The 27,054-nt window shown below is 36.5% G+C and overlaps 1 protein-coding gene across 1 annotated transcript in view; it reads right to left on the reverse strand.

The window, feature by feature from the left end:
• The window catches only part of LOC134669766 (dystrophin-like), a 428,308-nt gene that overhangs the window by 118,978 nt on the left and 282,276 nt on the right, over nucleotides 1–27,054 (reverse strand). Inside the window, exon 2 of the mRNA XM_063527396.1 lies at nucleotides 2,036–2,208. Coding sequence (XP_063383466.1) covers nucleotides 2,036–2,208 — 173 coding nt within the window. The remainder of the gene's footprint in view (nucleotides 1–2,035; nucleotides 2,209–27,054) is intronic.

Raw genomic sequence — 27,054 nt, forward strand, 5'->3', positions numbered from 1 at the left:
AACGAACAACAACAACAAGTGAATGATGAGATGGCGCGCGACAGAAAGGTATGGAGGAGAAGGACATGCTGCGCCGACCCCAAGTAAATGGCACAAGAGCAAGAGAATGATGAATTGAATATATGGATTAACTAAAAGCGCGCTTACAAAACAATACCGCCTAACTATTTAAATGCACCGTATTTCGTCTCAAAATACTACGCCAATTGTAAAGCGCGCGGTTGTCCAAGCTAATAAGGTTTGCGGCGAGGATCCTAATCTGCAGTTTATGCAGAGAATTCCTTCCTAATTGCCACTTTATCATTACCGAAGTAGCTTGCCTTGTGTTTATTGATAATTGTAAAGGCTCTGTGAGGTTTATCGTATTCGGAGTTTGAGGAAATTTGTGATACCTGTGAGTAGAAATTGTGACCTGTGAGTAAAAATTAAGTCATTAACAGAGTAAGCTCAAGAAGGATTGTGTTGTGGAAAAGATACCATATTGGTTCCGATTGGACTAAGCAGGGGAATTTTCTATGGGATTTTGCGCCAACCATGCGAAGTTTCACTACACTACGCACTACAAATCTTAGGCCTGTCAAGTCAAAACGCAACTTTATAGTTGATATCCAGGACTGTCTGCGGTGTGGTCACCCTATGATTTATTAATTTGTATACAAATATGCCGGCAATCGCAAATACTATTATCAACACGTCTTTTGTATGACCCACTTTTATACCTATATTCTGTCATTATTTGTATAGTTCCCGGGGCTTGTCCAATGCGGAATGGGCACTTTACACACATACCTCTAAATTTGCTTTCTTTTAAAACAAATAGGTACCTACTGTTAATCAAAAAAATAATAAGCTAAACTGTGGAATAACTGTCGCCTGCAGTGTTGCCGGACCGATGCGACCTTCAAACCGTCAAGAAAAACCGGGCAAGTGCGAGTCGGACTCGCGCACGAAGGGTTCCGTACCATAATGCAAAAAAAAAATAAAAAAGGAAAAAAAACGGTCACCCATCCAAGTACTGACCACTCCCGACATTGCTTAACTTTGGTCAAAAATCACGTTTGTTGTATGGGAGCCCCATTTAAATCTTTATTTTATTCTGTTTTTAGTATTTGTTGTTATAGCGGCAACAGAAATACATCATCTGTGAAAATTTCAGCTGTCTAGCTATCACGGTTCGTGAGATACAGCCTGGTGACAGACGGACGGACGGACGGAGGGACAGCGAAGTCTTAGTAATAGGGTCCCGTTTTACCCTTTGGGTACGGAACCCTAAAAAGCGTATTCCCATCTAAAAAGCCGGCAACTTCGTCTTCGTTCGTCTAATCGTTTGCCTCCTATAAAAAAAACTAACACCATGATATCTGTTTACACCAGATCTCCACACCCCAAACGCTCGACTTATCAGTCCGTTGCCGCCATTACGGCAATTATTCGTAGCCGGCGGCTAACCGTAATCCACTTATCCGGCTGTAACCGGTTAACCGGACGGGACTGTCCGCTAAGTGGTAACTGTGATTTATATTGATTCTAAATCTGACTGTTTGTAAGATTGCTGAAATATGTTTAAAAATAGTACGTTGCTTTATGTTTTGTATAAAATAATTGTGTAAAGGTTTTAGTCTTTATTAGTTAATCAATTCCAACGTCCTTTAAGAAAAAATGCATTAAAAAATATTTGCTCTCACCTTCTTCTCTTCTGGTTCTCACCTTCTTTGAACGAGAAGGGGAGGAGCATAACCAACACAAAACCCTCACTGACGTTTCCCGCAATCTGCCATTTGGGGGAGTCATGGGATCAAGCAACCGCACCAGAGGATGGGAAGGTCAGAAGACGTTTTAGCCCTCCCCCCAGTCGTCCCTATAAGACCGTGCAATCTGGGCCCTCTACCCACTGGCGCTATTGCGCTCTCTGTTTGACTTGAAAAATTTTCGGTTCTTTTTTTTGTTTCAGTGGTAAAAAGTACGAGCGAGATGCATACAAAGTAAATTACGTTCACGACAGCGTTTATGTCAATGCCAAACTGATGGTACTAACCTGATAGCCATACTCTTGGCCTTGAGATGGTGCCACCGCTGGTTCATCTCATCCAGCCGGCGCTGCAGCATGACGGCATCCTCCTGCGAGGATAGCGAGCCGAGCAGCCGCCGGCCGGTGCCGGTGAGCGACGCGTACACATCGCGGTGGGTCTCGATCTCCGATTGGAGGTCCTGGGGACAAAAGAGAATGTATAATGTCAACTGGTAGAACATATCGTTTATATTTTTAGGGTACCGCACCTCAAAAGGAAAAAACGGAACATTTATAGCATCACGTTGTTGTCCGTCCGTTTGTCCAACCGTCCGTCCGTCTGTCTGTCAAGAGTCAAGAATCTCGGGAATGTGTAGAGGTATTGAGTAGAAACCATACTCACGCCTACAGTCCCCAAAAGCTGGGAAAAAATCAAAATCAAAAATTAACGTAAAAAAAAGATAACGCCGTTTTTGCCGCATAAAACGAAAGCAAAGACAATGAAGAAAATTAAGAATCTAAATGGAACAATTTTGTTTGAGGATTTGAGGTAACGACTATATCATTTTATGTTTCAAAGAAACAATGACTTGAAAACCGACGGTAACCAAAGTCAAAATCTGCTTACAAACATAGCCCGCAGAGTATAATAAAATATTAAGTAAGTACATAAAACCTTTCAACCGTAATCTCGGAGAGACATGTCACGATCATGACGTTTCCATTCATGAGAAATTTCAATTCATCTGCTCCCGAAACTTGTAAAAGCCGGAATAACTCAGTCCACAATAATAGTTGTCGGCATTTCGTTTGCGCCATAAGTGCGCTATTCGTTTTGGCGGACAGCCGCGAAAGACTGTGAGGGGAAAACGAGCGTTTATGACACGATAGTTATTTTCACGTTTGGTTATAACATATGAAGCTTATCGGATCACGCTAACTTTGCATGGCATTTTTAATGAGAAAGCGCGGCAATTCATCATTTATCTGAAATTTCCATGAAAATATACCATTTATATGACACTGACACCCCTTCACTTGGTTCTGTTCAAATCGATGCAAACTTCGATTCAGATGGAATCTATTTCTTTAAAAAGGTACTTTTATTGCTGATTACACTATACCATGTTCCAAGCAAGTCAAGCAACATAACATAAATATGCTATATATAATTAATTACGTGTTGAACTTGTGGATCTGGACTGGACTATAAGTGGGTTGTTTTACGGTACAAGTGACTGCCTGTTTTTGAAGCAAGCGAAACGCCAAATAAAAACGCAGCGTTTTCCTCGACAGCAGTATAGCATATAGTGACATAACAAGTAATATAAATCACGGGCCGGGACAAAGGGAAGGTTTAAAACAGCAAATATTTGGGGAATGCCGAATGCCGCGTGACAGCCCCATTGTGATTGTGTTCTTGCGCAATTTGTCCGTGTGTCTCTGCGTCGTTTATTTAATCTGTGCTAAGATTAACAACGTACAAAGGGGAAAGGTTGTATTCAATTGGTGCAAATTTGTATACAGGCCATGTGTGGGATCGAACATCGAATAAGCTGACCAACTTTAAATACCTACACACCTATTTTCTGACGGTGATATGACTAGACTAGTGTCGGTTCGGAAGATTCGGTTTTGAACTATATTCTGCCAAAACCTGCCGAAGCCTGCCGTAACCTTTTATGCCGAGGCCTGCCGTAACCAAAACTTCTAGATGACATCGAAAATATAGTTTTGGCACGTCCGATAAGGATTTGCAGTTTTTTTGGCACACATGTTACAATTACAAGTAAAGCCTGACCAGTAACAGTAATATTATGATCATTGTCAAGAGGGCGCTGTTATTTTCTCACTATAGGGTGACAGTTCAGTACCATATAAAAAATAGCTCCAGTGAAATTCCGCAACATGGCGCGTGATCATATGTTCCTGGTCAGGCTTAAGGTATTTAGGTCTGTATCATTGGTCTATAAACTGTCAATTACATCAATGTTGCCTGTTGAAACATAGCTAGAGTTGGTCAAATAAATTTTACAGTCAGTACGAACCAGGAAAACTATACTCATCCTACTCTTTTGGGTGCTAGTGCAAGACAAATATAGTATGATTCTCTCTGTCTACGATTGAAATGATACATTCCTTTGTACTTTCCTAAGTACTGACCCCGCCTGACGTTGCTTAACTTCGGTCAAAAATCACGTTTGTTGTATGGGAGCCCCACTTAAATCTTTATTTTATTCTGTTTTTAGTATTTGTTATTATAGCGGCAACAGAAATACATCATCTGTGAAAATTTGAACTGTCTAGCTATTACGGTTCGTGAGATACAGCCTGGTGACAGACGGACGGACGGACGGACAGCAGAGTCTTAGTAATAGGGTCCCGTTTTACCCTTTGGGTACGGAACCCTAAATAAGAACTTAGGATAAACAGCCATCATAACCCCAACTAACGCGCGAAATGTATCAAGCGTTTCACCGAAAAACCCAACCCTTCCACCAAATAGGTTCATATGTTACCCCCTTTATAACGAAGACGGATATGGGAATATATTTCCAAGCCGGAGTCCATGGGATCTATCAAACGGATCGGCTGTCGAAATAACATATGGAGGTATTTGTTTCGATTTTTATCGAGTGTTTTTTTTATAGAATTGGATGGAATTTAAATGTGAGGATTCAGTTGTATTTAAACAGGGATGTACAGATGTAGTGCATAATTATTTTCCATCGTATTTTCACGAAAACGTATTTATTTATTTTTTTATTTTAAACTTTATTGCACAGTAAAAAATATACAGTGACAAAAGGCGGACTTAATGCTACACGGCATTCTCTACCAGTCAACCTTTAGGCCAAACAGAGAAGCATAGTTGGTTCGGGGTATGTAAAAACACTAAAACTTGATGCTTAAAATTAATAGGTACAAATATAAATGTAATACGAAGATAAAATAAATATATATATGTACAACAACGATATATACGTATATGTATACAATAATGATATATAATATATATATAACGTACGTAACGTACGAATGTGTCTTGCTATTTCAGTCAGTCTCGGTACAAAAAGTACTGAGGTTGACTGAAGTAGCATGACAAAAACGAACATTTCCGAGAAAAAACGATGGAAAACAGTTATGCAATACATATGTAGATATAATATTGAATGGACTACGAGTATTGATAAGGGTTGTCATACCTACGTCAGGTTTTCATCCTTGTGAGGATTGCGGGCGAGTTTTTTAGAAATCTCAACTAACAAGTTTGATACAATAATCTCATTGCGCTTGTTTCTGGACAGAAAAAGCATGAACGGACACCTGCTCGGATTGATTTGAGCATCGAAAACGGACACAGAAGATTTTCTCATAAAAACAAATGCTTAATTTTAATTAATTCAAAAGATTTTAAGAACTTCTAGATATAGAGGTAAAGAGACGCCGGGAGGTGTGGAGCAATAGCCGTCGACTAAACGTCTTCTTAAGTTCGTATATAGGAATGTCAGGATTTTTAAGGTGACGTCCGGAGTTTTGTCAGGATATTAGATCACTATACCTCATAAAACAAAGTCTCCCGCCGCGTCTGTCTGTTTGTATTTTCACGATAAACTCTCAAACTACTAAACCAATTTTCATGCTGTTTTCACCTATCAATAGAGTGATTTTTGAGGAACGTTCAGGTGTATAATTTGTTAACCCTTGCAAAGCGGGTCACTAGTATTTTTATATTACAACTTTACAACCCTACCCGCAACTTAGAACGCGTTGAAGTCGTTAAAAACTTTTAACCTCACTTTCACCTCCTTAGGGATTGAATTTCATTCCTTTCTTGGAAGAGTTAGAGGGACTCAGCGATATTTGAAGAAATTTGAATTTCATAGTTTATGTAAGTTGTTTGTCAATATCTGAGTGACAAAAACAGTTTTATGACTGAACAAAAACTTCGAGATCATATTAACAGAAATAATTTCGCGGCGAGTAGGAAGGATCACCTTATTTTATAAACATGGACGCAATGGGAATTAGTATGGGAGCATTATTGTGTCAAGCTTGCAAGGATCGTCTTATATTCTCCATCTTATAGAAAGCCTCAGCTAAAAATATTAATTACCAGTCTAAGACTAAACTAACAACGAGTATCTAAAATGGCTTAACAGCAATATTATAAACGGAAGCTCGGAGACGATACTTCATAATTAGCGGCATCCGTCCCAGGAGATTTATAGCCGAGATTCACTTACTTTTATACTGCCATCTTGCAAAGAACATTATATTGTAGAGACCTAGCAAGTTTGCTTTTATACCTATTTTACAAGTTTTTATTTAACTTGCAATGTTTGTATGTAAGTTCGAGTCAAACCTTGTCTCAAATTAGACCCACTTCCCAATTATTCGATTGAGCTGAAACTTCACAATACAAAATGCAACTTGTGTGACAATGCAATATTATGGTACCATCGAGTGGATCTAATGATGGACACAGGAACTCTGTGATAAAACAACGCAATTTAATTTTGTTTGGGTTTGTTAATAGTCTCGATAAGTAGACTGTTGAAAGAAAAGTACAGTCAGCGATAAACGCTTGTGTCAAAAGTTTTTTTTTTTACAAAAATCTTATTTATTTCGCCATCTACACTGTCACGTCTATACCTTCCCCGGTCTATGGCAGGCCCAGGTGTGCGTTAACCTGGCGGGTCGTATCGTTAAATTGATACCTGCCTTAAGTCCGTGGCTTAAGCGAGACCCTCTACAGTTGCTGTAATGGAGCCAACCTGAAAGCTTCAGGTGTATTTGCGAACTTGTTTGGAACAACGGCCGTATAAGCCGTATACGGCTGAGAGTTATATGGAGATACGTAGTTACTTGACAGTATAACACGTGGTTCTAGTAATCCGTGGTACGGCGTTTAAATACCTTGTATGGTGATACACAAGCCCCTAAGCCAAGTGTCTTTATGAGACTGGTATGGAGATATAGATTACGGGCCCGATTCGGATTTTGAAATAGACATCTATTAGATATCTTTTAGACATCAACAAGATACGATAACGATATGTTTTAAATCTAACCTCTCAAATTTGACATTTGTGCGATTCTGGAGATACTGTTGAACGATTTCCACAGAATATGACTTAGAGATCCAATTCATATCTAATAGATATCTTACTCTATCTAACGTGAAAGTGACATTGGCTGCCCGAATTGCGCTGCAAAAGAGAACTAGTTGATATCTAAACTATAACGTATCTAGTATACCCATAAGAGGTCGAAAGACGAATTGAAAACGCCTGGAGGAGCTATTGGTCCATGAAACACCTAATGAAAGGAAATCTTCCGATGTCACTCAAACGGAAGCTCATGGAAATGTGCATACTCCCAGTTCTAACCTACGGTGCAGACTTGGTCTTTGACTAAAGCTCAGAAGTCCAGACTCGGGGTTTGCCAACGAGCCATGGGGCGTAGCATATTAGGCGTTAAATTGGTGGATCGAGTCCGGAACACCACGCTGCGCTCCAAGACCCAAATCGTCGATGTAGCTCGGAAGGCGGCCAAGCTAAAATGGGACTGGGCTGGTCACGTCTGCCGAATGCCGAATGAGTTGTGGGGCAAAATCAAAACCCGAAAACTCAAATCGGGGACCTGGCAGACCCTGCCGGCGATGGCGGGATGAACTAGACTCCTTCTTATGGCTCCTCTTCACGTTGGGCCAACGCCAACGCCAACGAGGGACGCATTTATGCGTTAGAGGGAGCAAGTGATATTGCTATCTCATTCTACCGCATGGCTGAATCCCTCGTTGGCGTTGGCGATGGCCCAACGTGAAGAGGAGCTATTAAAGGAGTGGCCACAGACATAGCACTTGACAGAGATTTGTGGAGAAATTGGGGGGAGGCCTTTGCCCAGCAGTGGGACACGACAGGCTCCAAATAATAAATAATAATAATAATAAGTATGGGTATAGGTACCATTTTTGGCCACGATAGCGTATAATTATCTACGAAATACCGTATCTAAATCCTAAACAAACAGATTAGTATTATCTAAATAGCCTAATGAATTCAGGGTCGTAAGTTAGAACCATCTAATTAAGCTTAACAAAACACGCATATTATTGACACTTAAAGACACCACAAATAAATCGAACCCTAATAGCAATTAGGTCCGCTCCTTTATCTCTGTGTGTTCAGGCTCTTATCTAGCCCACCCGCCATTGTAGCAGTTTGCTCAGACCTCTGACCGTCATTCTGATGTTTCAAGGTCAACCCTTATGGGATACGGTTACAACCTGCCGTACTTCGCACAGAAGACGAACTGATTAACTTTAAATCTGTCGCGTTGACACATTATATAATTAATATTAGATTTTTAAGCAGGCCACCACAAATAAATCGAACCCTAATATTAATTAGGGCAGCTCCTTTATCTCTGTGTGCTCAGGCTCTTATCGAGCCCACCCGCCATTTTGTTTTAGCAGTTTGCTCAGAGCGCCTTCCTCCAAGTTTCAAGGTCAACCCTTTCTGCCGTGTGAAAATCAAAATGACGTATATGAACAAGGCAGTGTCGTCTGAAAGTCTAGATAGGATACTACTTTCTCTGGGATATTTTCGTAAATATTTTAGATTACACTGATCTAAACTTTCACTATTTTTGCACTCATATCTTATATTACTCGACGTCAAGTAATAAAGTCGTGAGGGTTGTCTTGTCTTGAGGGCATGACAGATTTAAACACTAATTCAAAACAGTAAAATATTGCAGGTTTTGTATTTGGAATTTTGAAAATCAATACACAACAATGTAACTTAAAATTCACAACCGAAAATCAAATTAATGACCCACGAAAACCTTAAAAACGTTCACGGTCCCAAGCCCACCGTTCCGTTCCACACAGTAATCGTTATTTCATTTTGTACTGAATTTTAATTAATGCCGCAAACAAACGATTTTGCCCGTATCAGTGAGATTGGGTTTTTGTGAAATCCGATCGTTTATTCGTACTCTAGTACAATTAATAGTTTCGAAATCATTTACAGGTTAAATATCACTGCGTGTATTATTTACCATTTATTTATTTGTTAGTAGTTTATTTTATAGGGAAGCTATACCTACTCAAGGTAGATTGTGGGGTAAGACCGATTATTAAGACAAGACCAGACAACTGTAGTGCTTGCAAACGTAAACATTCGACGTTATATGTTTGCAACAGAGTAGATTTCGCGTAAGCACAAAAGGTAGACTAATGGAATTAACAAAAGGTGGTTTTACTTAAATTTACCTATCTTGAGTTCTAGAATTTTATTAATATTTGCATTTTTAATACTTACGCAGCTAACTAGCTAAGCAACCGACCAAGTCAAACAAAAATTTAATTTAAACAAAAAGTTAAAGCACATAACGGACTCCATTATCCTAGTCTCTGTTAAAAAAGCTCTTGTTTGCGCAGCCATTTTAATTTTATTCAACGAGAAAATTTTATGAGTTGACTCTAGAACCATAGTGATTAAAGAATGTAGGATAAATTCGTAAGAATAGTAAGACCATCAACGCAACAACGAAAGGGCAACGGGACAGAGGGGGAGACCAAGGAGAATGTACATAGATCAGGTAAAGGAAAAGCTCAACGTCGTCAAAGTCAAGGAGAAGGCAGAGGACCGACATACATGGAAATCGCTCCACCGACAAGAGTCTAACTCTTAAATAAATGATGATTAAGACCATACTAATTTTTATACATGAAATTTATTCTCCGATTATTAACCGGAGTGGTCATAAAGGTATTTTGTGAGAACTGCCTCGACTAAGCTGAAGGTTGTGGATTCAGGCCTCACTCAAGTAAAGTGAAATAACAAAATAATATACTCCAGGACCTTAGTTCAGTTCCGCTTAGTATTATTAAGCAGCATTATTAAAATACACAGTTGTAAAACTTCTACAGTAAAGCGCGAGTTACAACTGAACAGCTAAACCGCGCTCAAATACAAAAATCTCATTTAAACATAGGAACACTATTCGAGTCGGAGTAAATACCGCCGAGCCGTCCGGGCACACACACACACACACAGGAAACACGCTAATGCGGGAAATATTAAAGTGTTGCGGCCTGGAATAGCGTGAAACGAGTTTTTAAGACGTGTTTATGTTGTTGACTTTTTTGGGGTTTGGAGTCGTTTAGAAAAGTCTGAAACACCGATCCTGACTTTCAGACGAGGGAAAATAAGGCCTCGTTGAAATTATGCTCCAGTACAATCAAAGAAGTTAATTTCCTATCCATTTCGTACTTTATCACAGTGACAATCAATATAAAATATGACAAACTGAAGAACTATGAAATATGACGAACTGTGACGAAGTACAAAACTCTTTGACTATACAAATAGTAGAGACAGAAATATTATTGATACTAGACCGGATTCGAATTCATAACCTCTTAAATGTGTGTATGATCAAAATCGTGGTTTCAAACCTCGGTTGTGCTTGTATAGAGCAGAAAGAATCGTTCTTGAAAAAATAATGCAACATAATTACTAAGAATTCGGCAGACAGAATCCTTATCATACAAACATCAACACTATTAACCGCATCTGTGGACCTTATGCCTTTTGTAATAAGGTTTACGTTGTCAGTTAACAGTGTGGGCGACGGTACAAAGACAAGAGTTACCCAATAGTTTCATTTTAAGTCCATATACCTACTCATAATTATTTTTAAATTTGCTAAAATTGGATAACTGTACATAAACAGCAACTTCGTTAAAAAATATACTCATAAGAGAGGTATGTAATAATAAAATTTCCAAGCGCTTTTACAGACGAGCTGAGTATGAAATATTAAAACTAAATTGGTTTAATAACAACATATGCGAAATGACTGGAAAAATTAAACACTATCATTATGTGTTATAAAACGTAACTTGTCATAATTTAAAAATACCAACAACATAATAATATACTAAGATATGTAAATTCAGATTCCAAGCTTTGTTAATTTGTTGTAATTAAACCCTTTTGAAGTTTCGACCAAATGTGCTTTAATTAAGTATGTACAAGTATTTTTATTTTTGAATTTCATTTACCTACTACATGGAGTAAGTGTAACACTGGGGTAAGACAAACACTTGTAGGGAATCCTCATACTGTTTGTCTTGCCCCGAGCAATATACTTAAACTAAGTATGTTTGTCTTACCCACGTCTTACCCTACAATCCCTACATGACCTTACGCCTTACACAAAAATTTGCCAAAACGAGGCTAAGTATTGGCTAGTATAAAAAAATAAATTAAATTTATTTAAGACCAACAGGATCAATTTATATATTTTTTATTTATATTTTATTATGATGTATTTTTTTTTCTTGAATCTTTATACTTATTTACTTCATATTACTCGTACCTGGTGCCATATTCGAACTTAAAAACCTTAATTTCATTTGACATTATTTGCAAATAAGGTGCATTGGGGTAAGGTAACTTCGAAAGCGGTATAGTAAAAGATATTTAGTAATTTCATTGTGTTACCAGACGATGAGACTTGTATACTCTATTAACCCTTAAATTGGCAAGAGTAAAAATTTGTAAAAACAAGTAATATAGTAGCATACCTTTATTTAATACCGTCTGGGGGTCTACAGAAAAATGTTTGAAAAAATCCAGTATTATCGGTTTTTCAGAAAATCTATGTACATCACCATGCACGTTGCCAATTTTATAACAAGAAAAGTAACATTGTTCTATGTACACGCTGGTTACCGCTGCCAAGAAGCCAGTAAAATATTATATAAAAATTAACGTAAATTATTATGAAAAAACATAATTTAGTGTGAAATTGTTAAAAGCAATTTAGATTTTTTGTTCCTCCGACAATTAAACAAAGGAGCATATTGCATTTGACGCTATAAAATTTTGTCTATCCCTGTAGTAGTGTACATTTTACGGTCCACTCTCAGGAAAATGCCCCATGTTGTTAAACCAAAGAAAGTCTGTAACTCTAGGACGCTATTTCAGAGCCTTTTGTATTTTTTTTCTTATGGCACAGTTTCTCAACTTTCATTTCATCGGTTACCAATCTTCGTCGCTTTACAATGTCCTTCGAATAGCTCAAACCGGAAGTTCTAAAAGTAACCTAAAGCTGTATCTAATTCTGTTTTTTTTTTCAGGCTGGTACATTTCACGTGTTTATATGAACCTCTTGTTGCCCTAGTATGTAGTTAATGGCGATGAGTGTTCAAGTGTAATGTAGGCAAATAATATCAATAAATCATAAATAACTGTAGATGGAGATTACAGAACTCTAATACGCTCGAAAGAGAATCAACGTGCTTTCGGAATTAAATCGTGCTTGATTATATTTATCGACCTCATCCTCGTCCGACAAGCTGTCTAGCAAATTTAATCGCTCCAAAGAAGAATTTAAAGAAGGTGGATCAGGGCTATCGTCAGAATAGTATTGTTTGAATGCGCGTTGGTTCCTCATCGGAATCTGATTCATAATCAGAACTTACATTTTTTACGTGAATTAAAGCTAAAATCTTATGCGATCTACATAGTGTTAAATACTACAGACAAAGAAAGGAAACCATTCTGTTTAAAAATATTTTAAATAAACAAGGACACGTAAAATCGATAGATTCAAAACAAAAGTTAAGTACAGATAGGTTGGCAACGTACACGGTGGTTACCGTAGTTACATCTTTACAAACTTGTCAACGGTAACCGTGGTGTACATTCCAATTTACCAATGATTATCTTTATTATTATGCCTTATGCACACAAAATGACCAATTATTCATATATTTTACCATTTTCTTATGAAACACAAAACATAATAATCATAACTTGCCTACAGAAAAGTTGTTAAAATTTAATAAAACTTATTAGAGGTACTGGCGAGCGTCGCCGCTTCGAACAGATTTTTTGATAGCGACGTTAATTTTAATTTTATGCCATATCACATATTTAATTACTATTGATAACATCATTATTAAGTAGTTTCTGTTAATAAAAGCTTAGGGAATTAGATATGTTTACGACAGGAATTTTTACTAACTAACGTACACTGTGATGCACAATGCCAATTTAAGGGTTAAAAAAGTGTATTCACGGTGATATCAACTAGAGATGCAACGGATAGTTGTTTGGCTGGATACCGGATACCGGATATCCGGCCTGGACACTGGCCGAATATCCGGTATCCGGCCGCCGGATATTCGGCCGGCGAAACTATACCTACATTTCGGTTTTTCAGGTGCGCATTCTGCAGGTTTGACCTGTTTCCTCGTAAACGTTCGCGCGGACTCATTTCTAGGTTCGAAATGAGTGCGCGTGTAAGTCAGTGGAATTATTAAATTGTTTTAAAATAATAAACAAGTACGATTATGACCGTGTCTGTTTCTTAAATCCAATTTGTTTACTCCGAAATCAAGCAATGTTACTATCCGGTATCCGGCCGGATAGTAGGTCACTATCCGGTATCCGGCCGGATAGTAAAATAATGGCCGGATAGGCCGGATACCGGATAGTAACCGGATATCCGGTGCATCTCTAATATCAACATTATAATACGTATAAAATCAAATTGAGAGTCTCAAATCGTATCAACACTCATACATAATGTATTTAAGATAATGACACTAATTGACAGATTACCCTGTTAAGGAGCCAATTAGCAGCAGAATGAATGCAACACCCGAACGCGATTTGAATACCTAATGGTCCGGTTAAGCCGGGTAACCGGACAAAATGGACGACAGACTTTGGACAATTTACGACCTTTGAGATGCTGATAAGGTGATGTGGAACATATTAATAAATTTAAATGTGGTAGTGATAAAATAACATGAGACAGTAGACGACCTCGGGGCCTAGTCAAGATGACAATCATTGACCAAACGAACATAGTATCGGGATTATAAATAAGTATCGGGATGACAAATGCTAAAGTCACGACTTCTGACTTCTTCGATAAATTATTTAAGTTTCGATTGGCGTTTTCTATTATAATACGAAATGTTTTTATAAACATGTAATTAACGAGTACTAGGAGTATGCGAACGCAGTCGCGGGTAAAAGACAGTAAATATTATAAATATAACGGTAGTATCTCGATCTGTATTTCTTAAAATTGAAATCATTGAATAACTCTTTAATTCAAGAAAATAACGTTTTCATATTCCTGTAAACCAAATCCGGATATCCGGATAAAACCCAGACCTAACCCACACTAGCGCGAGTAAATGTCATAATTTTTCAGTTTCCCGAGAAACTCCGCACGAATCCGTTCGTACGTGCGCTGAATGGCTATAGAAAACTTTCTCAACAAGGCTAAAGAACAAAAATCATGAAATAATATTTTATTGTAAGACCACATTTTTGTACTAGATTTACGTAAAAGGCGGAGGAGTGGCGAATTTCAGTTCAAAAGAGGGTGCGAAAAAGTTATTTGTAGATGATTAATCTTTACTAGATAAGCATACATCGTTATCGCGGGAGCAAATACGATTTGACAATACTGAAAGATTATAAAAAACAGTCAAAAACAGAAATGACATTCGTATAGAGAAACGTTTATACCTACGACCTTAAAATGTATAATTATTTTATTGAATATCAATGCTATCTTACCTCCATACTTGACTTGATTGGTACTTAAAAAGATTACCTATTAGGTACGCAACCTTATCAGTCAATTTAGACATTTGTCAATCTTGACTGATCTTTATTTGTAACAACATAATCAAATAGAAGTTGCCTTTAAAATGCCTCGAAGGAAAATAACATGTGATGAAGTTGTGGGGTTGTTTATACAGGATTATCCTGAGCTAGAGGCTCGCGATACAAATCTATTTTGCTCGAAGTGCAATATTAGTTTTTGTAAAACTAAATCTTCCGTGAAACGTCATTTTAACTCTGAAAGACACACTTCTCTCAAAAAAGATTTTAGGTTGGAACTGACAAAATTTCTAGTAAGCTGTAACATACCGTGGTCTCAAATAGAGAACCCTGTATTTAAAAATTTCATTGAAGATTGTGTATCTGGAAAATTTGAAAAAACTGTTCAGGTCCCTTCAGAATGTTTGCTGAGGCAGATTTGCGTGAATGAATTATACGACAAAGAGATGGATATAATTAGAGACGAATTAAAAGATGCGTATATATATGTAAGTGTTGATGAAACCACAGATGCTATAGGTCGTCAAATCGCTAACGTTATAGTAGGTGCTATGCTTGAAGATGATGTTGGAACTCCACACGTGCTGTCAAGCAAATGTTTAAATGAAACGAACAATATCAGTATAACTAATACTGTAAAAAATGCCCTGGATGATTTGTGGGGCCCTGGTCACAATAAGCATGACAAGGTGTTGTTGTTATTGACTGATGGTGTGGGGTATATGTTGAAAGCTGGCAGAAATTTGAAAACACTTTTTCCGAACATTGTCCATGTTACATGTTTAGCCCATGCTCTTAACAGAGTTGCCGATCAAGTTCGTGTTCTTTTTCCAGAAGTTAACCTATTAATTTCAAATGTAAAGAAAGTATTTCGCAAATCTCCGAAAAGAGTAAAAGCATTAAGAGAAATGTTTAATGGAATTCCTTTGCCTCCAAACCCAACAATTATTCGCTGGGGAACATGGATCGAGGCTACCACTTACTACAACAAGTATTTTGATGAAATAAAAAGCGTTATAGACACATTTCGTAATTCAGACGCACAGTGCATCGTCAAAGCAAAAAAATCTTTACTCAGTGCAAAAGTTCGAAAAGATGTAAATTTCATAGCAAAGTATCTGCAAGTAATACCAGATGCTATAAATAAACTGCAGTGCCAAAATCTATCTCTTAGTGAAAGTTTGACCATAGTACAAAATACATACAAACATATATCCAAATTAATTTTGAATAAAGATGGAAAACAGATTTTAAAAAAGTTCAAAGTGGTTTTGCAGAAAAATGCCGGATATGAAGTTATGAAAAAAATGTGTGAACTGATATCGGAGAAGGAGATAGTACTAGATTCAACGATATATCGTTCTACATTTGATTACTTCCGTCGTTTTAAAAACGCACCCATTACAACAGTAGCAGTCGAAAGATCATTTAGCCAATTAAAATGGATATTTACTGCACGACGCCGCAGATTAAGAGTAGAAAACATAGAGAAAATTTATGTCGTATATTACGAAAATCACTTAAGATCAACAAAAATTAAATAATGTTGTACAAAATAAATCATGAATATTTATTTGATATGTCGATTCCGGGTCATTATTTACTAACAGAGTGTAAAGCAAGATTTATGAACATTATGCAACAAAAACTTCGTGCTATGTATGATGAACTTCTTGGAGGCTTATAATGTGTAGGCAGAAAGGTCTGTTTTTACTAAACGGGCAGTCTGTTTTACCACTTCTTTAATAAATTTATATTTGCTCCCGCGATAACGATGTATGTAGATAAGAGAGTTTTATTGTGAGTTCATACATTTGCCACATGCATTTAGTGGCGAATGTTTGAACTCGCAATACACACTAATAACATGTAGGTTATTAAAACTAATAAAAAAGCAAGCAAAGGTATCCAATAGTGTAGATAAATCTTTTGTACAAGCATTCCTACACGCTACAGCTCGTAAGCTAAATCCCATTCCCGCATTTAAAACTCAATTAAACCGAACCAACACAATGCACTACAGAACCAACAAGAAACAAACAATTACAGGGTTTAAAACCGACAAATTTGCGAGTTTGTACAAAATCGCGCAGTAAACGCGGCCATTGAGGCGGCAACGTTATCACAGGTGCCCGCCCGGGTATATCCAGCGAAATCCAGTTACAACCGGTTACCAGCCGAGGGATTACCCGGTTGATCCGGTACTGCAGTACCGACTTGATTTATTCACTTCGGAATCTAGGTGTTTTTTAGCGGTGTACTCGATTGGACTTTTTTGTGGTAAGATTGATTTATGTTTCCTCGTTGCGTTGAATTGAGTTACGGTTTTTAAGAGCGCGTTTAACGACTTTTTAATGCCGAATTAAGTGTATCCTTAGGAAACGGATGATCGTTTCAGCCTAAATCTACAAATGTATATAATTTGGATAATGAGCTTTGCTTTCATTTCAAGCATGAATTTCTCTCTTCTTGCAACCTTAGAAAAAAAGCGGTTTTTTTATACTACATACATTCATTTTATGCGTTGCCTTTCTTAAAATAAACCAATTAAATTAAATTTAAATTTTTCTTAGTTCTATAAAACATTTTCTACCCTTCACTAGTCGACAACAATTTAAACAAATAGCTAGTAAATACCTACACACAATATGTTTTAATACTGCATGCACTGACATTATATTAGCAATGAAAATATAAGTTGCTTTGGGGTGACTAAACGTGCGGTAATTTTGAAAAGGGCTAATATCTACTAAACCCGAAGCACTTCATTTCAGCAATACTTACGCTACTGCAATGCTTATCATAGCATTTGCTTACTGTTGCTTTAATAGAAAGTGCTTCTAGTTTAGTAGATATTAACTTCAAAATTACCCCGCATTCTATGTGATCCCAATTCACTGTACGGTGTTTTAATTATAAACTGCAAATTCACGCCAATCAGCAGTTTGGACCCATAATCACTCAACATCTTTGTATCGCAACACCCCTCGAGATTGAGACCACGAGTCCGGAATTGTTTAATAATTACCACAAACTTAATAACAAACTCGAACTAAGTAATAAAATTAAATTATACACTAAACCCTTCGCCTTTGTTGACAAAGAGGGTGCTGAAGTTGGAAAACTAGAAACTGCCATTGACTACAAACGGAAAAGCGTTGTTTGAAGTGAAGTAGAATGTTTGTCTTAAACTTGGCTTTTTACACTTCCTGGTTGAAGAAGTCTTATTTCTTTGTCTTAAGCCTTTGATTGACTAAATAAAAAAAAACAACGGGTTGCACTCCGGGAGTGCCGACAGAAGTGAAAACTCAATGACTAGTCCAAAATGTCTGCAGCACTATGTATAATTGACCCATCCTCCTTTCTATTGAAAAACTTTAGTTCCGAAATTGCTGGCCAGTGAGCTTAAATTTGTAGCGTTAATTGTTTAAAATTCGAATAGAAATTGTAAAGTTACCTTGCAGACCTCGCATCTAAATATATTTGGTTATGATATTTTGAGTTTTATTCACCAGTACTAGAGTTCACTTTTACTAGCGATTTCATCAAGATGTAGCTTTATTGAATTATATTTGAGTGATATAAAGTTAGAATGTAACTGTGAGATCCTCGTATTTCAGCCCGTACAAGATTAGAACATTGAGCTTTATTGCTTAATATAAAAGTCCAGTTTTAAATAAATGACCTGATTATGATACGTTATGACTAAAGTTCTTTGGTGAATAACATTGTCCGAGACACATGACGTCAGCGTTACGTTACGCGTTACGCTGTATAGTGTTTATCATTTTTTCCCCACCTCAAAAAGTGCTCAGCGCCGCTAAAGAAGTTTTCACTTCAAAAAATCGGTAAATCGTGCAGAATGGAGAGCCTTGACAAAACAGTGACCTCATATGGTCGCGCCCTCATTCATGACATGAGGATACTAGAAAGAAGAAGAAGACATTCAAATAGAGAGATAAATAAGAGAATATTTTAACAACTAACAGTCCAATTTAAAACGTATAAGAAAAATAATCGCTAGTTTATTTCAGTAATTGGATTACATTTAAGCGGATTTCCTGATATTGTTATTGATAGGACAAATAAATGGTTAAAGTGTCAGCAATAAATATCAATTATCGCACGGAACATCGAAGGACTTAATGTAATGAGCAAATGAATAAAAGGCGAATGATATGAAGCTTTGAGGGCAATCAAATCAGGAAATACTACCGCAAAGTAATTGTTCATATTTTACTAAAGACGAAGTGTTTTCCTAAGGAAGTAGAATTTTTGTATTAACCAGTTATCAAAGAAGTCTAGTTCAAACTAATAAAACGTATCTACAGACAAATTTCAAACAAAAATCCAAAGGACAATTAAAAACAAGACAAAAAACTATTACTCTTTTAGGCTTAACAAGCACATTCAATATTTCCCAATTCCACAAGTTCCACAACCAAGACGAATTTAATGACGACTTTTACATTATACCTAATCCGGAAGACTGTCCCAAAAAATTAAACAAATGATTGTGTGAATCATACTATGATTACATCTATTAGATACAATCGCTTGACAAATATAAACCTCTTTCGGCAGTCAAATAAAAATAAGCTATTCAAAGTTTTACCATCCGCCTTACTCAAATAAATCCCTTTGCTTCCACGAGTGAAAATAGCGACTTCAAATATCACGACATAAGCGTATTCCATAAACATAATACTCGGCATTTAACTGTGCTCTCATATCCGACATCTTACCGTATTCAAGAGGCGAATGCGGCCCGCCTGCCTAACCGAGCGGGCACGTGACGCCGAGAGCCGGTTATAACCAGATATAGCCGGTTATAGGCGCATACCCGGGTATAAGCCAGGTACATCGACCCGGATATTCTGTATAAAGAGATGTAAGGTGCATATGAAAACGTGCTGGGCCATTTTATTTAAATTTGCAGATTTTTTCTCACATTAGGATCAAAAAAGCTGGAGAAAATGAATGTCAATAACATCATAATTTCTAAATAAAAAAAGCGGTGTGTACAGATTTAAATAGAATTTCGGATATAAATTGAGGTTGGTTTTCATTTTTAAGTTGTTTATTCTTTTGGCGTGCTCTGCAGGTCTAGTTTAGACTGTTCACAAAGTATAATTTAACAAAATGAACTAAGTAAATTAAATAAGATAGATATTAATAATATGTCCATTATCTTAGAAGTTATACTGAAAAAAACAATACAATTTATTGCATATATCAAACAACGGCTACAAATATACAGAGTCATCTGTATTTAATTTATATTTGTTTCTTGGTACTTACGTTATGACCCGTTATAACCCGAACTCGGTATGTTAGTTAGTTAGTAGTTGTTATCATTAACTTTATTATTTAAATAGCTGTACCAAAACTAAACATATTTCTTAACAATATGCTTCATGAAATATAATTTATTTTCACGACGTAGAGTTCATCTCGCAGCATAATGCCACGTTTAACCGCACGTGCCTGTCAAGAGCCGGTTATCAACCACCCGGGTTATTTTATATCCTATCCGGCCCTCGTACTTAGTCTTACATAATAATTTGAATGATTTATTAGTTTTATCTCAAGTTTTTGCAATCAAAAACTGACAATTTCATTTATCGCGTAGAATACTTACTACCTACATATTGAAACACAAATCGTTATGGTCTAACTAAACGAGCTGAAACTATTATTTCTATTAAATAAAATAAGAATTAGAGAATTCAATACTGACTTTTAATTAACAAGAAATGGTTTTAAGGGTAAATACGATCTGGTCATGTAGGTAACTCATGTATTATGACTCAAATGCTACACGGAACAAATAAATTCCTAATTAGTCACAATTCATAATTGGGTACCCACTTGACACCAAAAATCCCAAAAGTAATTAAAAGCGTGTGTCAACCCTAGCGCTCACAACGTTCATTACGAATCATAACTCCGCGCGGGAAGCCGATTCGAACTTACGTTTTGATGTTAAAACGATATCATTTTGTTATTGCATATGCGTCTCACTCGCACCAATATATGTACGGATAAGTACGAGCTAAATGCACGCCCGAATGATAACAAAATTACATCGTTTGATATAAAAATGTATGTTCGAATTGGTTTCCAGAGAGCACGATGCGTAGGGTTGTCACATTAATATTCATGGTCGGAGACGGTGAAATTAATTTCGTTAAGGCGTTACCGTTCCGGGTTATATGTGGGCAGATTTGTAAGGACCTGTGTCCGATCGTATCTACGGAAGTTACATTCAAGCCTTATATATAATACTAAGAAATTAATTAATTTTAGTATACATACTACACCGAACCATAAATAAGCTGTAATATAAATAAAAACTGCAATTTATAAAATATGGTTAAGTAAAGTTTAATATTTTTTTCATGATGTAGCCAATCGATCATTTCATGAAATGATTGCCACATCATAAAATGATTGTAACGAATGTGTTATAACTAATAGTTAATATTTATGGAAACCTTTGATTTTGAAGTGGACCTTAAGGTTGTTTACTACGTAAACTAACAGTTTTAGGCTTTAAGTGTTCTAAAAAAATCCTGTGGTTATTCTAATGATTTTAACATACTTACATCATTTTTACGATATTGATAAGACCCGCGACCTTCAGATATGCGCCCATATTTTTCATCTACGATACTGTATAAAAGGGTTGATTTCCATATATTTCGTTATATTACAAAACTAATCAGATCAACCCTTGTATGAATGACTTATGGTCCGCGATGGGATTAAATCGTATTTCTATGAATTACCGGAAAATTTTACCTGAATTATGATCGTTGGAAAGGTCTTTCAGGAAACTATACTACTTATGCAATGGCTTAGATAATTAAAGTAATTTGCTTCGTTTTTAGGTATAAGTAAGTACCTAAATAAGTGTTTTTCTACCCGATTCGAATTTTAAGATACGTCAATTAATAGATATAGAAACGATATGGATTAGATGTGTCAGTGTCAAAAGTGACGTTATTGTTTGAGGAATCGTCACATTTGACACTAACATATCTAATCCATATCGTTTCTAGATCTATTAACTGACGCATCTTAAAGTTCGAATCTGGCCGTTTGGCGCAATCATAACGTCCATTTACGATTACTTTTTTTCTCTTAGCGTTCAAACGGTTAATACAATATTAATTTAGATAATGTTTCTTTTTTGATTTACTAATTATTAATTTTAAAACCATTATGCCTATGGGTACTAAGTTATCGTTATATGAGTCAAATTTAAATTTGATATTGAAAGGAGACAAGTTCAAGGAAGTTATAGATTTTGCAGAAAACTTTAGACGTTATATGAATAATTATAAAATAGGTTCCTTATTTAGCTTTTACTCAGTCTACAAAACGCTTCCTTATCTAGGTTACACAGGCTAAAGGCAGAGAAGCCGGTATAGCCCATAGAGTAACGCCCTAACACTTAACATCTTACGCAAAGTCAGGTACCCGTGGGCACAGATGATTTACTGGACGGAGCATACAGACGATTCGCGGTCTATATATAGTAATTTTGTGTGAACGCATTTAAGTACAATCACGGACTTTAATTGTTTAGAGGGGCTTAGCCATTTGCAGAAATCGAAACGAAATGTTATCATTTTTATACATTACGTAGGTTTATCACAGACATATAAAAAAATAAATTGTGTTATTATTTCTTTTCTAATGTTAAGCTTTTTAACCCAACGGCTGTCTGAAAGCGATCGCTTTTTAGCGATGAGAACGCCTGTTGTTATTTAATTATATTTTCCTTTATGAGATCTTTGCTGTTTTACATTTAAAATGTATTATTATTGGTGCATTAAAAATATATATTTACTTAAGTGCGACATTAAATAGTAAAAATTTAATATGTACCTATAAAAAGAATTAAACATTTGCCATACTAATTTGTTGCCATATTTAAGCATTATACGTCAAAAATGTGACAGTTACGTAGAGGTTGTAGAGAGTGGCGCATTGTACATGGCCCTTACAGCGGAGCCTGTTGGCAGTAGTCTGTGGTAAAGGGTAACCGTTTGCGGTTCCGTACAATCCTTTTAGTCCTGGAGGCTTGGAATATTTCGCTGGCTACCCGCAGCCAATTTATCGACTAAATGGCTTCTTAGCTTGCTTTAATCCTGTTCTGGAGCAGTGCGACTAAATGTCGCTTACGAACGCTATACGCTTTACATTTTTCTGAGATTCATGTAGATTTTAACAAATTTAATCTATGTACTTCTAATACTTGTATTATTTTGAACCATTATACTTAGTTTTTGTATTACCTGCTACTTATATTGTCTGCCGTAGTCTATCCTTGGTCGAAGGTAAAATAATAAAGTGTTTGTTACTTACTTAATTCACTCTAAAAGTTGGTCTTTATTTTGCGTCAGTTGAGTAAAAACGAATTAAAGCGATAGCCTGTGCGGAAAAAGAAGAGTCGTGGAGTGTATGTATGCAGCCCCATACGCCATACATTCCACGACTCTTTCCGCACAGGCTCTAAGACATAAAGTAGAACGATGCCGTCTCAATAGATCACAGCTTGGTCGAAGTGGCACTCAAAAGTCCACAATACCCCTATAATAATATATAAGTAGAATGATACCTATAACAGGAATGTACACATACATAATGAAATCATCCCAAAATAGTCAGTGGCTACTAATGTTAACAGCATGAAGCATTTGGACTGTAAAATCCCTGCGCTGCCTCTAATATGTAATTGGGTCAAGCGCGAACCAGATCACGGTGCACTGTGTAAAACAGTAGTATTAAGTATAATATTCACATGCCTACAAGTACTAAACCTATCCGCATTGAGCTAGCGACCTAGCGAGTGAGAATAATTATCTCTGGTTCACGTATATTGGCAGAATGACACGCACGTATCATGAGCAGATCGATGCATAATATATTAATTTTTGATCGCTCGAGAAAAAAAAATCGCTCACTGCTGCTTTCTTACGTAAGTAGTTAGATACTAAATAAATAAATATTATAGGACATTCTTACACAGATTAAGTCCCATGCACAGTAAGCTCAAGAAGGCTTGTGTTCATTTATTTTGATCCTATTAACGTTAGGCAATGTTAGTAGGTACCTATGTCAACAAAGTTGTTTATTATTTCCCCTATCATGCGATATCAGGCCACCACTATTTTTTGTATAATTTTACAATATATAGACGGTCAAGCAAATCTTGTCAGTAGAAAAAGGCGCGAAATTCAAATTTTCTATGAGATGATATCCCTTCGCGCCTACAATTTTCAAATTTGCCGCCTTTTTCTACTGACAAGATCTGCTTGACCAAGTATAGCAAATAGCCGTCGGCCCCAAACCAAATTAGGCGCGACATGTTGTGACTGGCCATATGCCTATTACGTAATATTAAGCTCATTTATCAATATAAAACTTACATTTTAGCGGTGAAGGAAAGCTTCCGGGAGCTTCCTTGCCGGTCGTGCGTTTACGTTCCTGATTTTCATTGAAATTTCTAAAAATGGTAACTCGAAGCACTTGATTTCATAGTCTAATCTTTATCACATGTATCCACAATTAGATTAATTGTTAATTGACTTAGTAAAAACAAAATAACGACAAGGATTTGTTTACGAAAACATTTGACAGTAAGAAAGGTTGTTTACGTTGACTTTGACAGGTATGGGCGAGGAGCCATTTAGGTATTGTTTTAAACCGCAAAATTCAAAAAGCGTGAGGTAGATAAAAGATTACAATAATTAAATAATTAATTTCTTATATATGTTTAAAAGAAAATAAACATTATTATGGAGGAAAATACGAAATACTTCAGTATGAACGTAATATTTGGAATCATAATGGGAAAAATCTTAACTCAAACATACTTTGGTTGTGCATGCGCGTACGTAAATACGATTTAAAACTACCCTCATCAGCATTTTATTGTGGATCTTAACATGTAGGACATAAGGTTTAAGTAAGAAAATCATATATGGCACCGATTAAGGTCATCATGGTTAATCAAGAGTAAACCTTAAAGTATGAGACATAGGAACTACGTGCAAAAACATGTCGAGAGTCGGCATTAAACGGTTTTAAGCTTTAAGTAAAGTATGTAAGACTTATATTTCGGTAAGGTAAGTGGGCATATTAAGGGACGGTGGTTTGTCTTCACTGAAGACAGGGTGAATGACCGAGAACAATGGGTTGTCTTCGCTGACGACATTTCTGTCCTTGCCAAGGTCATTTTTGTCGTCACTGACGACACTTTTGTCTTCGGTGAAGACAGGGTGAATGACCTTGGACAATGGGTTGTCTTCATTGACGACATTTTTGTCTTCACTGAAGACACTTTTGTCGTCACTGACGACAAGAATAATAGTATAAAAGGATTGAAGAGGGGCGATGCGAAGGAGTCTTTCACTAGCGTCCGGACCGACAACTGACTTTGGTTTTTGCATAGTACGCGGAAATTATTGGTGAGTAGTGGGGAAGCTCTGTCCATTTTGTTCTGAGTGCTTAGCTTTATCGAGATTAAGACGCAAGTCCCAAATCTCATAGAGTAGAACTTGGAATTGTGTCTTTGTTTTGGCATGGCGGAAATATGTGTTTCTGTTATGTTTGAACTTAGATATCATTGGATAGAGTGTGTCCACTTTGCTAATAGTTTTCTATAGGAGTTTTCAATAGAAATGTAGTTGTTTGGAAAGTGTTTATTTGACTTATATCTGAGAACTCCTAATTTTTATTATTTCATATGATTCAAAACCAAATCAGTGCCTAGACATACAGTTTAGTCTAGCCTTTCATCTGCTATCCTAACGGTGACAAACAGCGGATGGAAGGAGGTCTATTTTGTTCCAAGATGAGGGTTGTCTTGGGGTCTGCTTTTTATCAACATAGCAGACTTAAAACGTCTCCCTCCCTAGCTTTTCGATGTCCAGCTGTAGATGAATAGCAAGGGCGTCACGTGTGCGCCATCCGGGGTAACCTGGGCTTGCTTGAAATCTACAGTATTCGAAGGCTTTGTATTTTAAATATATTTATTTATACCAATTATATACACAATAGGGACCTGTCCTACCCGAGTAGCCACCCGGTCTTTGTACCAAATGCCTCGGGGGGGGGCAATAATACGAGTTGTTAGGTTGCAATCTCGGAGTCACTCGCCGAATGCTTAGCTTATATCTAATAGGGACACACTTGCGTATATTCCAAAGTACCAGGGTCGATGGTAAGTATGAACTGTGCTTTGGTTATACTAGAGTAGGGACTGAGGATAGGATTAATATGGTAGAATCGCACACTATTACTAGGGAATTAGGGTTTCTTTAGAGATTTAGGGTCTAAGATTGAAACGGCTGATATTTCTCCATTTATAACTTTCGAATATGTTTTCTTCATGAACCTATAATTTAACTGAGTAAAAGGGTATTCTCTATTTTTCTATTAAAATTCTGGTCGTCTGGAGTAGAGATGAAGTACTGAGTAATATAATCGGATTTTTAAGGTATTTATATAACAAATTCTAAAATATCAAATTGAGTTGTTAGGAAATGCAGTCTATTCTGAGATGGAATATCAAAGAATAGCTGTTTTAGGGAACCTTTGGTAGGCAAGAGTAAACCAGAGGATACTTTGAGTGGAATAATACTCATTTTGATATTCATAATTCGTTTTCAGTTTTCATAGTAAATTTAGTACTTTGTTTATACTACTAAGAGACCAGAAATACAGCTTATATTTAGTTTGGGGAATGGAAATGGGATTAATATCCCTTAGCTTTTGAATGTAAAAAAAGATTAATTTTGATGACTGATGAATATTTGGCACTTCTCTTCATAGTCATCTAGATATGCATAAGTTCCGAAGTGTTGGTAAAAGCCCGTCTGGCTAACAAGTTAGGGTAGGTGTTCCGTCTAACCTTGTTGACTGGACTAAGAGCCTTCTTTCCTGCATCGGGCATATGAGTAGCATTTTCGCAAGAAGCTGGTAGTTAATTTATAATCTTGTAAAGTTAGGGTGTAAGCGGGCATAGCCCAGGAATGCTACTTATATGTTATCCCGGAGGCTTAATAGGCGTGGCAGGTTTTTACCAACTAAATTTTTAAACTCATTTTATCAAGAATATATAACTTTCCTAATATTTTATATACTGCATACCATACCATTCTAATATTTTTAGCAATACCATTTATATTTTACCTTAGAACACGTTGAATATGCTGCGACAATAACTTAATAAAATATTCCTGAAAATGTTCTTTAATAACATAATAAATAATACTCTCAGTAATAAAATCTTTATTTTATAAACTAGGTAATAATAAAATAAAACAGAGTCCAAAATAAGCATTACTCATTAAAGGATCT

The sequence above is a fragment of the Cydia fagiglandana genome, chromosome 1 (genome assembly GCF_963556715.1).
Source record: "Cydia fagiglandana chromosome 1, ilCydFagi1.1, whole genome shotgun sequence".
Classification (NCBI taxonomy): domain Eukaryota; kingdom Metazoa; phylum Arthropoda; class Insecta; order Lepidoptera; family Tortricidae; genus Cydia; species Cydia fagiglandana.